The sequence below is a fragment of the Nicrophorus vespilloides genome, unplaced genomic scaffold (genome assembly GCF_001412225.1).
Source record: "Nicrophorus vespilloides isolate i.1.1-1 unplaced genomic scaffold, Nicve_v1.0, whole genome shotgun sequence".
Lineage (NCBI taxonomy): Eukaryota > Metazoa > Arthropoda > Insecta > Coleoptera > Silphidae > Nicrophorus > Nicrophorus vespilloides.
In genome coordinates this window covers 60873-77458 of record NW_017096668.1, presented here as the reverse complement: position 1 = coordinate 77458, position 16586 = coordinate 60873, and the positions used below count along the sequence as shown (strand labels likewise).

General features: G+C 36.0%; 1 protein-coding gene across 1 annotated transcript; it reads right to left on the bottom strand.

The window, feature by feature from the left end:
- Nucleotides 1-2543: 2543 nt before the first annotated feature.
- LOC108557829 (DE-cadherin) lies at nucleotides 2544-16342 on the bottom strand. Its single transcript, XM_017914505.1, has 7 exons — nucleotides 15657-16342; nucleotides 7430-7602; nucleotides 6888-7373; nucleotides 6624-6829; nucleotides 3602-6558; nucleotides 3197-3538; nucleotides 2544-3127 (listed from the first exon to the last, which is right to left on the bottom strand). Exons 1-7 carry the CDS (start codon nucleotides 15727-15729, stop codon nucleotides 2994-2996), a joined length of 4371 nt encoding a protein of 1456 aa, XP_017769994.1. The 5' UTR covers nucleotides 15730-16342; the 3' UTR covers nucleotides 2544-2993.
- Nucleotides 16343-16586: the final 244 nt, after the last annotated feature.

Genomic DNA, 16586 nt, shown 5'->3' with positions numbered 1-16586 from the left:
ATACTTACTAGATTCCCCAAACATTCAGCTTTCATATGCATATATTGGATTTATTCTATGTATTATAGTATTCGAGAAAATCAATGAAATGTAATAACACTGCTTTTTCGAACATTTTTTAAACTTTGAACACGAATTACAGCCAAACGGCTAAAACTACAATAATATATCGATACTTGCTAGATTCCCCAAACATTCAGCTTTCATATGCATATATTGGATTCATTCTATCTATTATAGTTTTCGAGTAATCAATGAATTGTAAAAACACTGCTTTTTCGAGCATTTTTAAACTTTGAACACGAATTACACGAATATTCATATTTTTGGAAAAATTTGAGTTTGTGTTTCAATGCTGTTTAACTAAGTCTAGATACAGTATAACATGAACATTAAGAGTTACAAAACAAGGTAGGTATTGATTAAAGCAACAGGTTGATCCGTTTTCTACAATGACTTAGCATATATGTTAGTATATTAATTAATAATTACTACATTATAAACATTCTCATGTAAAACAAAATTCAGACTCATTTTCAGACTTAATTAAAAAAAGAAAAACAATATATAAAAAAAATATTGAACTTGAGTCTTCGTACTAAGAGAAGTGATTTTCTGATTCACATATATTCATATATAAAATGTTATTTAATTAATTAGACTCTAATGAAAACGATAATTTCAATTCTGTTCTCATACATTATCGACTATTAAAATACTTTATTCGATTATCGTAAAATAAAGTTTCTATTTAGCTTATCTTCGACAATATTCACATTTTTTTGAAATTTTTGAGTTTGAGCTTCGACGCTGTTTAACTAAGTCTAGTAACAGGATAACATGAACTGTAAGAGGTGTAGAACAAAGTGTATATTGATTAAAGCAACAGGTAGATATGTCCTACTGTGATATAATCATACTAAATATACTCATATAATAATGGCTGTAGCAAACAAGATTGTTATTTCAGTAGAAAGGGCTCAAATCTTGTCCTCAACCTTCTTTGTAAATATTTCCAATTTAAATAGTTGTATCTGTTTTTTAAATTTGCATTAAATATTGAAAAAAATGAAAACGTAGTAATCATACATTGCTGTAATTTCATTTTAGCATGTGTCCAGGTGACAGATAGGAAACAATTGATGAACCCAAAAATATGTAGTACGTAGTACCTCTCTCTGTGTATTCCTGTTGTCCGAGTACGAAAAAGTGATCAGCAACAGTTGTCAACAAATATTAAGCAATTGTTTTGGATTTAATTCAATAAAGCAAATCCACTGCATTATTATTTATTTATAAAATTGCCATTTGACATCAAGTTTCCAAAATATTACAAAATTTCACAAAAAAATATTGCAGTCGCATAAGAAATGCTCCAAAAATAAGTCTACTCCAATTTACATTACATATATTCACAGTTCATTATTTGATGGATTTAAAGCAATTAAAGGACAAATGAATCATTAATACAAAAAATACTATTTATTGATAAGCTTTCTCGATTATTTACATCTATTTAAATCTATACAATACAATCAAGTATATAAAAATGATAAATGCATGTATAACTTTGCTAGTAAAATTAGCAATTAGCAAAAAAAAAAATAATTAAAACTTATCGATATGCATTAATTTTATTAAATTCTGTATTACAATTAGAACAAAATAATAATAAATAATGGAAAGTCATGTGCATGGTTGTATAGATTTAATTGGAGAAAATAATATAAAAGTAAACTTCTCTCGTGTAAGACGAACATAAAAAAAAATCTATGAATAATCGTTACAACTAACATCATTGTCATACATACTCGGCTGAACAAAATATAATTTAAATTAAACTCATCGTAATACTAAATAAAATGTACACATTTGAAGTTCCTAACATTCACTATTCTGATTGGTTATATAAAGAAATCGTATTGTCAGTGGTGATCGTAACAAAAACTATCAAATGTGGATGGGTGTCCATTACATTGGCAGTGATTGCTGGGGGTATATTATGTACACTTATATATTTTTTTTTCGTTGTCAGCTTCGATGTAGCTGCAAATACTGAATATATTTGAAATTTGGAATTGCATTTGTTTTCATAGAATCGATTATAATTATTTGTTCCGTGCATTATATAATAAATATTGAAATTATAACAAATACCAAATATTCAGGAAAGAAATCAACTGCCATCAATTACAAACATACGTGTATGTATATATTTAGAGAGAAAACAAAATACTAAATCTAATACTTAATGAATGTTTTTACAAATAAAAAAAATTCTTCGCAAAAAAAAAATATATAATATACGACACGAACCAACTAATATTGTTAATTATAATAATAAGAAATGTTTCGCTTCCCTTCCTATAATTAATTAAATTGATAATCCTTACTTATCTATTTTGGAAAAGAGATCGTTTAATTTATTCAGCTGCGTGCATGGATTAAAAAATAAAATAAAATATCCGTATTAACAAAACAAAAAATGGAATGTTCAGCTTACAATTATTCGTCTGTTTTCGTGTACTTATCTTCCCTTCAAATTGTTAAAATATGTTATAATAATATATCTATTAAACCTAGGTACGAAGAAACACAAGAATTGAACTGTATTTAGTGTGTATATATATATATAATATTCATATAATTTTTTTACTTTTAGGAAGCCGATTTCATCACAATTGACTTATATATAAAGTTATTAAAAAATAAAGTGAATTGTAAAAATATGATATCTTTTCATTTAGTTTTGTTTTTGCTTTTCATATCACTATTAGGTGTCAAGAGCACTTTTGTTGAAGGAATGTATCCTCTTCATGTTGATTCTGTACTAATGTATCCCATATATAATATAGTTTTTAAACGCGTTCTCAGTCTATCAAAAAACCATATTTACATGTCAGTCATGAGGCTACTGCTCTTTGGTTATGATGATTAAGTACTGATCGTTTTGATTCAATTTCGCCATGTATTAGTATCGTTTTCTATTGTCTTTAACACCAGGATTCCTCGGTGCCATCCTGGCTGTCGACATCGCTGGGATCCTCGCCGTACATGTCAGCCAATTTCCGGAATCGCGGACCGAAGCTTGACAAGTAATTGAATTTCAAGTCACCATCGTCAGTGCCTGCAAACATATATTACGTTAAAATAAGTCGAGAACTACTTAATTATCGATGAAGACAACAATACTTACATGAAGCTAATGAAGATAATGAACCGGTGCTGTTGCCGTCTCCTTCATAGGCGTAATAACGTACATCGTCGAAGGGATAGCTATTGGCATCTCTGTCGCAATTAACTTTCTTATGATCGAGGAATCCACTGATATCAGGAAGTGCTTCCTGTGATTTCTCGGTGATTGGGTAGTCAGCTTGATAATCTTTGACGCGCCTGAGTACCGACAAATCGAAACCGGTATCGCCTTCGCCGCCACCCTCATCTTCGTAACTGATAATCGTCTCACGAATATCATCGATATCCTTACCTCCCCAATGGTCCTGTTTGCGTCTGTGTACAACGACAGCTAAGAATAAAACTGAAAAAAAGCAGAAATCAATTAATACAAAATCTTACATTCCAGCGGCAAATAAATCCTTACCTGCTATTGTGCCTAAACAAAGTAAAATAACGAGCAAGAAGTTGGAATCAATTCCGAAGGATACAGCTCTGGCGACGCCGTAATTGCAGTTGGGGTTCGCGTTCCAACTATCACCGGGATTGCTCAAGTTGTATACGAAGTTGTTGAAAGTCAAGTTCCTGATGCACCCAGTGAAACCGACATTCGTGGGTCTGTATTCCCATTTCAGGTATTTACCCATAGCATCGATGTTCTTAATAAGACCTCCGATTTGCAGCGGTCCGTTAACATTAAGTTTATTGTTGGGACCTATCGGTTCCTTCAATACTTGACAGCTACTCTGCTGGCAATCATCAACAGACAAGAGGATTTCTTTCTCGCGTAAAGAGATTTTTATGATGTGGCTGGCGCCATCATTTAGGTTCTTATGCCTTAAAATAACTTCGGTAGTGCCTGAGCCATAATCCAGCAACAGCACGGGGTAGCCATCTCGCAATTCAAGCGACATAAAGTCTCTGTTGTATGGGAAAGGATTGTATACCATGGGACCCGCATAGAAAATCAATCCGTTTTCGTTTTGAGGTGCAATTTCCAAACGAATATCCGGATACATGCAGGTCTCGAATTTGTGATAGGTGGCCCAGCCATTACCCATGAATCCGATACCAAGCATTTCGCAACCCTCGCAGGGTTCTGGTTGCGTCAGACTGCAATGGCAATCTGCCGTGACTATCGCGTTTACTCCTACGAAAGACGTTTGGTTCGTCATAACCACAGCAGGCATATCACCAATATTTAATTCATTAGTACAAGAATCTGTGCATACGTCCTCCTGCATACACGCATCAATACTAATCATATCAAACTTAACTTTCAATGTACTTTCGAGATGTTCCTGATGTAAGCTTATTTTCGAATTAAGCTTTTCAGGAGAATAATAGGGAGAACCATGAGCTGAGAAACGCACATCTATTAAAGAAACATTGGACGGACTCTTCAGTACCGTAAGTACATCCACATTATCAATTGAAGAAGTATTTAGTACTTTGTGCAAATGATTTTGCAGCATATCGCGCTTGCTCAAATTGTTATTTGATTTCCCCACAAAATCCTCAATACTAGTTCCACTCAACCTCACTGATCCCGATTTCTTCACCGCTACTTCCGGGATGCTCTTTACTGTTATAGTTACGGTTGCATATACCTGATGCTTCGGAATTAGAGGCAGGTGTTCTTCAGTCACTATGAACTTTAGTCTATATTCACCATCCTGCGTTCCACTCTTCATTATAATACTTCCATTGTCAGAATTTAGCATAAAGTTTTCATTTTGCTTATCCCAGGTGAAAACCTTATCATTCAAATCCCAATCATCTGGATCGTCCACATAAACTCGACCAATTTCAATGTCTGGCCAATTGTAATTGTATACAAAGATGCTGCTTTCACCGTCCTTTGCTTCATTGTCATTTTCATCACCAATAATAACTCGAAGAATGCTAATTCCTGTTAGAGGTGGTATTCCACTATCAGTAATTTCTATTGGAATGTCATAAAATTTCTTCTCTTCTCTGTCAAAAACATCCTTGGCGTATAACTGATCATTTTCAATATAAAACTTTGACGTAATTAGTTCTCCAACGTTTGGTGATATATTGAATTTAAAAGGTGGTCCATTATCAGGACCATCGTAGTCATCTGCTTGTAGCTGCGTTATAACTTGATTCGCCAATCCATTCTCATACCACACCACTTCAGTAATATTCAAAAATGGGCGGTTGTCATTAATATCTTCAAGTATAATATAAATCTCTGCAGACTGTGACTTGGAGGTCAGGCTATCGTTATCATCGTAGGCAAGGATGTAAGCTTGTACAGCTGCAAATCCGAAAGGCTTGTCCCTATCCAATTTCTTAATCAATTTAACGCAGCCAGATTTATCAACTAGAAGGGTCCTCGTCATTTTTTCTTCTACTCTATAAACAATTTTTTGATCAGCATTACGATCTTTAATGTCTGGGTCGTAAGCTTTCAAGGTAATAATGCAATTCTCTGGAATACTCTCTTCTGCAATACTGATGTTTTTGTTATAAAACTCGAATACAGGCAATTCATCGTTGACGTTACTAATTTCAATATGAACATGGGTGGTGTCATTGAATACACCGTCTGAAGCGCGTATGGTAAGATTGTAATTTTCAATCTTTTCAAAATCCAATTCGGAAAATACCATTATTCTTCCCGTTGTGCTTTCAATATTGAACGCGTTGTTAATATTACCTTCGATAATTTCGTATTTAATAAGTGATGCTGTGTCCACGTCTACAGCTTTCACTTCGATCACAACCTTCCCGATGTCCGTGTTTTCAGGAATTCTTTGAGCAGTGTAAGGATCTTTAGTGAAAGTTGGTTTATTGTCATTACGATCTTCAATTGTAATACGGAACGTTTGCAGAGCAGAATTGTAAGGCTTTTTGGTTAAGGCACTAGGTGAATTGTCTCTAGCTTTTATGTTCACGTTATAAACGTTCTGCTTCTCCCTATCAAACGAGGTATTTGTAGTAACTTTACCGTTGTTTGGATCGATTTTAAACAATTCTGTGTGATCCACAAGCTCGTAGCTGACAATGTTGTTAGCTGATGTCCCATCTTTGTCGATGGCACGGACCTGCATCACTTCGGCATCTGGTAACTCGTTTTCTAACACACTTCCAGTAACCAATTCTATGAAAGCAGGGATTTCGTCGTTCACATCTAAGATCTTAATGTCAATTGTCCTCATCACCGACCAAGAATCTTGATTGGTACATCTAATAGTCAACTGATAATCAGTCACAGTTTCGTAATCCAATGCTCTACCAAGTTTAATGTAGGCATCAGTTCCATTTTGTTCGATGATGAAAGTATTATCTTTGTTTGTCTGAGTAGTCAGCCCTTTATCCAAGTCAAAGATGACATCTGGCTTCGCTATATTAGAACTGTGGAATATACAATAAAATTAATTAATGAAATTCAACATTTTTATATGGTATTATTATCTTACGTTGCTGAAAGTGTTACAATGGGATTCGTGTAATCGTGATAGTTCTCTTGGAGTTGAGTCGTGGTCAATGGGTACTTTGTAAATAGTGGAGGTTTCTTGTCAGCACCAACAACGTTTATTATAACGTTCGCTGTGGTTTCTTTTGCATCCAAAGGATTGATCGGATTGTCCTTCGCTAAAACGGTTGAAAAAAACTGTGTCTTCTTCTACAATAAAAACAAAAAATTAGTATACCAATAATGTATAGCTGTAAATAATCCTTACGTCACTTAAAGCCTTCCTCAAAGTAATAACCCCCGTATCGTTGGCCATGATGAAGTACTGGTCAAATTCATTGGCAGCTGACGTACCATCATTCTTAATACTGTATGTGATCTTGGCATTTACGCCATCGTCGATGTCATAAGCAATCACCCGCATCACCTCACGATCGATCGGCGTATCTTCAGCCACCTTCTGGTTGTAGTCATATTGATCAAATGTGGGTGCGTTGTCATTGATATCTTCTATGACCACCTTGAATGTACAGATGTCGGCAAGGATTGGCCTCCCATTGTCGGTTGCCTGGACGGTGATGTATATTTCCTTCAGTCTGGTAGGTTCATCGCGATCAAATTCACTGGCCAGATTCGTCGTAATCTCGCCTGTTTTATTGTTGATAGTAAAGTAGTTTCGATCTCCATCACGTTTTACAATCGCATAAGTTATTGTACCTCCGTTCTCTGGCGGATCGGAATCATTTGCGTGGACCTAGAACCAGAAGCTTAGTAACAATTTCCTTAAATACATCACCAGTTTCAACTCACTGTTATAACATGCAGTCCCCTTTCTTGCTCTTCCTTAATTGATGGATTGTAGGTAGAACAATCCGTAAAGATTGGTTTATGATTGTCGGTGTTATCGGTAGATACTCTTGCCACTTTTAATTTTCCAGTAAGGGAACTATCATTTTCCACGTTCGGAAAGTTCAGCGGCAACTCTGCAAAAATAATAAAAATATACGTTTTATTAGTAATCACGATAGTTTGTTTAACGCTATTTTTAACTCTTGAGGTGCAACTCATAAATTAGAACAGATTTACACGTTGCGAAAACGTAAATATTATTAAAGGAACGAAACTATTTTCAGTTTACGATTTATTTTACAAATAATTAATTTAAAATTATCTTCAGGAGCAATGATCCTACGTAATTAACGGATCTGTGGAAGAATTTCACACTTCTTGACTTTAGACCAATTTAAATCATTACAAGATCTATAACTTTTCGTATTCTGTTAGACCACTTGACAAGGGGATCGCCCTAAATAGTTTCTCAGGGTGTCTCATATTTCTTATTTTTTTTTTAACTTAAAATATATCTTTCAGGGTATCGGTTAAAAGCTTTATCATGGATTTCCCAGGCACTCTCTTATACCATATGGGAACACATAAAAAATATCCGTAATAAAAACAAAACGGGTATCAAACAATTAACGAAGAGCTAAAGATTTAATGTAATTAGTACATGAAAAGAAATCTTACATTCCAAAGGTTGTCAATACAAACACAATATCGCAATATTGATCACATGGAACTGCTTAAGTGTAATCCACAACCGCTGTTTTGTGGATTATGTAATCGGCGTTTGGGAAGCATTTGAATTAGTTGATTAAATTGTTTACAAAATTGAAATCAATTATTGTAAAATTCTCGCGGATGAACATCGCTGCAAATGCAAGGCCGTAATTAAACTATGACCCCGTGAATTTAAGGAATCATAATCAATTAATTCCCAAGCGAGAATCGTTTCGTAACTCCCTTCCTTATTTACCATCACTCATATTAGATTAGAACTAATTGGCAACTGAAATTATACTTTTGCGTTCAAGTCAATATCAATTCTAAAAACAAAGTATCTTCAATCTATAACTATTATTTTAATAAGACAGCAAGTTTTTAATACTTTTAATTTGGAGAGAAACATGTTTTTTGGAAAACTTGTTATTTTAATAGAAACCGTTTTCAAACTTAAGGAAGTATACATAAATCCTAAAGACCTAAAGGACGAATTTTATGGCGCCAGAAGTGAAATCTGTAAAGACGAAAGATATTATGAAAAAAAAAAGAAGCCCACCCACACTCTTCTCGGAATGTAATTTTCAAAGAGGCCGATATTGGTGTTTATGTACGTGATGTTCTTGATTTTCAGCTTGGATTTAAAAGAATATGCTATGGCAGCAAATGTTTGTTTGAAGATTACAACATTCAGATGTCTGAACCTTCAGAGGAGACGGATATCTTACTGAAGGTATTCAAGTAAATGGGAAAGTAATGAGCGTTCCGAGAAGAACTTTAAAAATAGTTTAGAAATGCAAAAGGGGTAATAATTTGAATAAGTTGCATGTGAGTCACTTCTGACCCCGGACAAGTTATGCGTGTGCTGGCGTGTGCAGTGTTGCAAAATCATCGCTGTTTCAGCGAATTCTTCTTCGGCTCCGGCGGCGGCCGCAATTATTTCATTGGCCAATAATGTGGGAAATGGACAAATGTCGCAAAATGGTGGAACGAAAAGGCGTTCTTCCACCGATGACAATTCTAACAGTAAACGAAAGAACGTCCTCCTCTGCACGCCTGACCAGTCCCCTCATAGTAAAACCAAATGGTCGGGCGGAGAAAGAGGAGAGGCTTCTCGGTAGAAGAACGACGGAGAAAGAGACGGTGCGTCGCATTGTTGAAAAACTTTTGTTAATACTCAAGATTACCAATGAATGCCGTCCGTTATGAGCCGCTCGCTCTCCCAGTATGTGTGTTACATACATACATAAAACAGCCCATTGAATTTATTACATTGAACCCACTAAAATGTGTCTCAACCTCGTGACTCAAGAGTTCAGGCTCATTCCGCCCCAACTTAAGCTCGCGACTTAAGTCACGGGTGGTTAACAACCCCATCTCTCGCCTTTTTACACGCTCGAATAAACTCTCACATTTTATATATGCATATATATATATATATCCATCATTCTTTTCCTTCTTTCCTAAGTCCCTTCCTCCTCCTTCACCGGTCATTATCATTCCAACTCTATTATTATAAACTACTTTACTGCTTTCATGGGAGCGGAACTCATGCATTACGACTCCCTTCTTCCCTCTATAGCGGGCAGAAGAATACAGCAAAAAGGGCCTAATCAAATTGGAATTGTGCTGCTTGCGCCCGGATAATCCAATCAAGTGACTCAGATGCTGTATCGATTTTATTTTTGTTGCAATGGGATAGTGTACAGTGCAGTTGGGAGGGGTCGAGCTGATTCATCCCTCTCACCCTTCGCTAGAAAGAAGTGATTTCATTCCGGATGAATCACGCACGTATGATTCTGCCAGAAAACGAGGCATTTTCTACCTGTAGAGGCAGGTGTGCTGCTGTTTCTTTTGGGACATTTCTTTTTTGTACTCTTATTTTGTAGGGGTCTAAATAATGTGAGCCCATCCGGCTGCTTGCCACCTGGCCTACGCAGGACCGTCCCAATGGTTTTCAAACAATTCGATGACCATACGGTTACTTATTACATTTGCAAGTTATTGAACTTCGAATTTTCATGAAAACTATTCTTAGATGCATACATCACAAGTGCATTTCTATATTTAGTTGAACATATTTTCTATATATTCCAGCTCTTCACATTTATATAATTTTTTAAACAAATCTTGCATGTACCATAACTCCATAATTTGTACTCAATTTCAGTGGACAATGCTATTATATCACTCGTAATTTACTTTATAATACAATCGATGCAATACATAGTTAATTTAAATGAGGTAGCAATAATTTTCCATTACAATGGTAGATTAGGGCCTGGGTATGTTCACCTTCCGTGAAATAGCTTAACTATCTGCAGTAACGCGGGCATAATTTTTTAATACAACCTTCAAATATATACTATTTCGGTAAAGTTGTTTCAAATCCATTCATCAAAGAAAGAAAAAATCATGAATCATTTGATAGTTTACTTTAAATACAGCATATTTTGAACTTAAACGGATCCTGATTGATTCATGAAACTGTAAATATAATCACAAGACCAATATTTAGAAATATGTAACTTCTGTAGATAATCCATACCATGATGATAAAAAAAAACCTACAAATTGCGAGGGATGGATGGAATTGTAAGTCCGGTCCTGATCCTTCGATCAATCCCCTTCGGGAACGGCGCCGTTTCTTATCACGTTTTATTTACAGCCGATAAGAATAGAAGCGAGAGGAATAGTAAACAATATTGCGAGCTGCACATAATAATTAAGCGCATTCTTCGGGCCGAAGAGTCTGCAACAGTTTATCTTAAATCTTACATCCTCCGATTGAAACTGTCTCTGCGACATAATTAATTCCTCGCATTCGTGGCTGAACGCAGCAAAGGATATGAAGTATATAGCAAGTATACTCGCTCCGCCCAACGGCGGTTACTCTGGGCTTACGTTACTGCTAGGAAGAACTTCAAGATGAAGAAGGAGAGTACAGGTGCTATTCTTAGAAGTTGCACTGAGCGAAATATAATCATCGAAAACTGTTTGTTACGAGCGAGGAAATGAGAAGGATAAAAATATGCGCACCGAGCGCGTTCTACTGTAACGAAATATTTTACTTTGAATATCCTCTCTTATTGCTCTTTCTTATGGAACTCTTGTAATTCCTTTTCTTTTCTTTACATTTACTTATCGTGTCCAGGCACCTTCATGAAAGAAAACAAACAAATAAATGTATTACTTCGTTACACTCCCACGAGTCCAAAAGGGAAACCAACTCCAGTTTTCAATGGCCACTTCGATTCACGGAATCGCGACTATTGTTACCAGGAATTGAAGAGACGGCGCCGTTATTGGAATGATAAGAATGCCGAACCGACGTCGGCCCAGTGTGAATCAGAAGAATGGTATGTGCTATATGCTAACGAAGCCTTCTTCTACTGCTCGGGTCCAATTATTATGCATTACGCAAGTCTCTGGAAATTGTCATTGCTTTATACAAGCGTCGTTTATCATGACTACCTAGGCACGTTATACCTCTGGTCTGGATGTAAGGCCCCCGTCGATCATTCAACCTACGCCACTGAATAATCTAATCTAATCATTGGGCAAACAAAACGTTCCTCAATATATCTCTGTTAAAATATCAATAATACACTATGTACGAAACATATTTCCCTGAAAATGTCCTTTCTCGAAGTAGCACGGTACATTTTAAATGCATTCCGCACGCACGCACGCGGATTAATACTCATTATGCTGACTGACAATTAAAAACATGAAACGTGTTCTGATCCTAGAAACGTGACCATCGTCTTCGTTAACAAAAAATAAGTTCTAGAAAGAACCTTGCTGCTGTAACAATTATTAAATTCGTGCGAATGAGATCATACAAGTACTTAGAACCGCTTATCTTTAGTGTCAGACACAATTACTCTCGCAAATAGGCCTAAGTTAATAATCATCTTCAACTGTGGATGTAATTCGAGGACAGTTGCTTTTCGGCAAATGTACATTTAACGTTCGAAATGTAAATATTTACTGATGTTTAAACGTTATTATCGCTTGCAGAGAGAGCACATTATATCTACCGTATATAAACCACGTAAGTCAACGTTACATAATAAATCATCGTAAAGCGAGAAGAAAACGGGCAGAGCAGAGTTCATTACATTATGGTTTTCCTTTTTTTTCTCATTTTCAAGCAATTTCCAAAGGCAAATATTTGTACATCAGATAACTGGAATTGGTTCATTCCCTGATGCTGTTTACTAAACGGACATTCGTTTATTTTCTGTCAAGAATACGTTTACCAAACCCGTCCGGCGCAATCAACGGCTTTTGTTTCTTTTCAAACAGGAAATGCCTAACCAAGATGTTTCTATGCACAGCAGGCCGCTGGTATTGATTACCAGTAGTTTGGGGGTATTGTTCTCTTTGTCCAAATAAGCTACTCAAGAAAATGAATTTCGCTCAATGAAAGAATGCAGTAACTTCCCCCAATCTGAGTCATCGGTGACTGAAGCAATTTATCTTTGCGTACAAAACAAATTGTTAACGCATAAAATAAATAATGTTTAGTAACAACAACTTTAGAATCTAAGATTTTAAATGATGACTAAATATCTAATACAAGCTGGAAAAACCGTAAGAGCACAATAGAAATTTCCAGGTAATGTTTTTTTTTAGTTAACTATATAATTTGTGACTCATGCACTAAGATTACCTGCGCTTTGAATGAGTTTCCAAAAATTAGAAAGTTCTTAACTTTAAAAGATGCTCACTAGTGAATCACCAAAATCTGCGGTGTTTAGGTAAACGAACTCTAAGGCAGGCGTGTTGCTTCTACAAGCAGCTTATTAATAATTAGCATACACCAGATGGTGAGAAAATTGTATCGGTAAATTGAGAAATGCAATTAACAAAAAAAAAAGAATATATAACTAATTTAACCGATGTTTAAAATACCGATATATTTAAAATTTAAATTATATTTGAAAAGAAACATTTTGTTAAAACAATATTATAAAATTAAACATTGCGAATTGCTAAATATTAAATCTAATACTTTGTAATCCCGTATTTAAGAGAATAGATGTGATTGAAAAAAGAAATCTGAAGTAATTGTCGGGATATGAAAATTAATTAGTACGGATAGGGGCATAATATAGTGTAAACTAAAAAGAAGTCTGAAGCCAGATTTTTTTTATGTTCTTTATGATGACTAAATAGAAGATGTAATTAAATCAGCATAACTTTAGAATTATGGTGGTGGCGTGAAAAAACACCATTAAAGCTTTATATCCCCTTGGGACGCAAGAAATAAAAAGAAAACAGTTGAAAATCCCACACATCAGTGTTTTTTTTGTATATAATTTGTGTCTTTCCTAGACATTAATAAATAAACATTCCGTTGAGGTAAACCATTCCACCCTAAGCGAGCACAAAGAGCTTCTCAATTCGGGTCAAGACGAAATGTTTAAACGAATATTAGTAATAGTCTGATAAAACCTTTGATAGATCTGATTCCATTAAGCAAATGCCCTAGTTCTAAAATGTTTAAATAATATCGATCAGATAAAGGCAAGCCTATTGTTCGGATCATTTCTGTTCTTATTATAAGTAGTTTCGTAATAATAATAAGCTTTTAAATGCACTTAGGTGCGCGACACGAAATAGAAAATGTATCTAAACTGATGAAAAGACAAGCAACGACAACAAGAAAAAAACAAATGAATCAACAACAAAGTTACAGAGAAATATACGGAGTACGGGAGGTGCGACCGTCGTTTCCTTTCGTAAATATAATCTAAATTTTCGTGCTTGAAACTGGTTTCAAACGCGCTGACGAGAGTCCGCATTTCACGTGAGTCACATCATCAGCATCGATTGGTAACGTTGCATTCGCATTATTAGTCAACTGCTGAGTAGGTATTGTTTAACTCATTTGGAGAGCGGAAGCGGAGAAGCGCATTCTTAAGCTACGAGAATTTGTTTTTCACCTCCCAACGACATCGAGAAAGTTGGTTAACACCCACGCTCTAATCAAGATGAATGTTGATTCATCAGAAGAAGAAAAAATTGTGTGATTCAGAGTCGCGTTGCATAACTTCTAGGTCAAGTTTATTATTTTATGCGCTTTTAAATGCTGTAGAGTAGTTTGAAACTGAAGAGAAAATAATCATTATCATCATCGTCATAAATACCACATGGAAGCGGAGGAAGAAGGAAAATAAGTATTTGTAATGTAAAACAGGTTTCGGAATAAATTGCCGAGAAAAGTGTTTTGGAAATTTGGGTCTTTAAGTATGTAACACGTGTCCTTCCTTCTGCTTCTCTGGTTCTTAGCGAGGCGGCGCGAACTCAACTTGACTGCGACATCTTAAACCTCAGATTTTCTGGTTCAATTGGGATTAAGTGGGGTCACCATCTACCCAGGTTCTAACTTTAGTTAGTGCCCCGCGCTAAATCCTCACAAGACTCTGCATTTTCATATACTGCAGCACGTATGTGCATGTGTGTATGTAGAAAAGCAACATTCTCGTTTTACAAGGTGTCTATAAATACAAAGCTAGACTCTAGCATATATATATATATATAGTAAATGCATTCGATGCAACCTTGACAGCTTGCAGTCATTGTACTACATCTACTCCTGTGCACGAAGCTTTCGAGGATATCAAAGTAGGAAAGAAATAAAAATAATAAATTTGCTAGGAAACATAAAATCGAATTCACCGATTCATATAGAAATATACTTCCACTTCAGATAAACGTTACACATAGGCGTGTCCTAAAGTAAACTTTCAATAAATAAAATGTAAATATGAGAATCAGCTAAGCAAGGTGATTCAACAGGTATAAACGCAACAGTTGTCCAACAGGAGGGTAACTTAACATTGTAGGGGAACTTCTCTTCCGGTTAGCTTGGAAACAAAGCGCGATTCGAATGCACCGGCTTAGACTAGCTGCTACCGAGCGGAGGGAGAAAGAAAGATCTTTTGTCATTGGTCAATCTGTTGGACGCCGATCCTAGCGTGTGCAGAATGGAAATGGGATGTTTCCTTGAACCAAAACTGCTCCCTAGCTAACAAACTGTATTCACGCAAACTAAATCGCCATCCAGTTCCAAACCTGGGGCTATGGAACGAGAAGAAAGAATCCGAAGAGAAACGAATAAAACAAACACAACTAAAAGAGAAGAGCAAACACACGAAAGTAGAATGCTCGCGAATCCTCAAAGTGGTTTCCTAGAACAAGGGACCTCTCTCTCCTCTTTATTTAGTCGTCCTTCCACGAAAGGCCTTATCTAATCGAGGAGCGTTTTATTGCCTTTATTAACAATATACCATGATTGCTGCAAGCAAATTGCCAAGGCATGCGATCTGCGCAATTTAAAGGGCAAGAGCTTCCATCTTGAGAGAACCACGATAATACCGGTAATGAGCTCTTGGAGGGGAGCAGCAAAAGAAAGTCTTTAAATACCTAAAACCAAAGAAAAGAAAAACAAGAGCGCGCTTCTTACCTTCAAAGTCCTGTACGCTGGCGGCCAGCGCAAAGATGCTGCATAGGATCCAGAATGTCCTAATTAAATCCATGGTTTCAACTTTCCTCTGCTAGTTACAAAGTCTTAGATTTTCCTCAACGGTTCGAAGCACCTTTCCGAAGTGCAGCGACACAACAAATCACAAATACTAGTAGTCCTCTTGCGTTCACAAACTTTGAACTGCATCTTCGTCGACTGCTCTCGACGTAACTAACTGCTTGAAACACCTCATCATCCGCGAGGTTCTCTTCCAAATGTCTATTGATTTAATAATAAAATGTTAAGAGGAAAGAAACACAACAAAAAATGCTTTTCAGGTAAGAAACACTGGATCAAAACATCACCAAATCCACCCACCCGCACTCAGACACAAAGGCCAACTAAACTGTTAAACACACGTCTCCCCCTACCTCGTCCAGAAAAATCAACGCATCAACATGGTTGCCTAAGCGACGAGTGGCGGGGAATTCAAATTTAGTACCTGCGCACCCTGCCGATTGTCCTAGCACAACCCTCTGGATCCCTTTGATCAAACTACTATATACAAACAGAATAAACTGACCGATCTGCGTACATTCATACTTTATTGCAATAAATTCATTCGGTCAAAGGTGAACGATTTGGAAACGTAGGTGAGGCGCGGCTCGTGAAACATCGTTGATGATTAACCGAAATATTTTCGGAGATAAGTCAGCTTTTGTGATTTCTTATGAATAATTCGAATACGGAGAAAGGATTGCCACTTCCTGTATCACGGATACATTGCTCATTGATTCCACGTACGGCGGCAAATTCGAATGTTTATCTATATTCTTTAAATTTACGCCGTGTGGTCACGATTATTAAAATTATGTATTATAAAGTAATGACTATCTAGAGCAACAAAACCAAAAACATGATTTGCTGCAT

What these genes read in the sequence shown, in the direction of transcription:
- LOC108557829 (XM_017914505.1), bottom strand. Translation starts at nt 15,729, where the DNA reads ATGGATTTAATTAGGACATTCTGGATCCTATGCAGCATCTTTGCGCTG. An exon ending in CAGCGTACAGGACTTTGAAG is followed by an intron (nt 7,603 to 15,656) that starts GTAAGAAGCGCG and finishes TTATTTTTGCAG; the next exon opens with AGTTGCCGCTGAACTTTCCG. An exon ending in TTGTTTAGGCACAATAGCAG is followed by an intron (nt 3,539 to 3,601) that starts GTAAGGATTTAT and finishes GCTTTTTTTCAG; the next exon opens with TTTTATTCTTAGCTGTCGTT.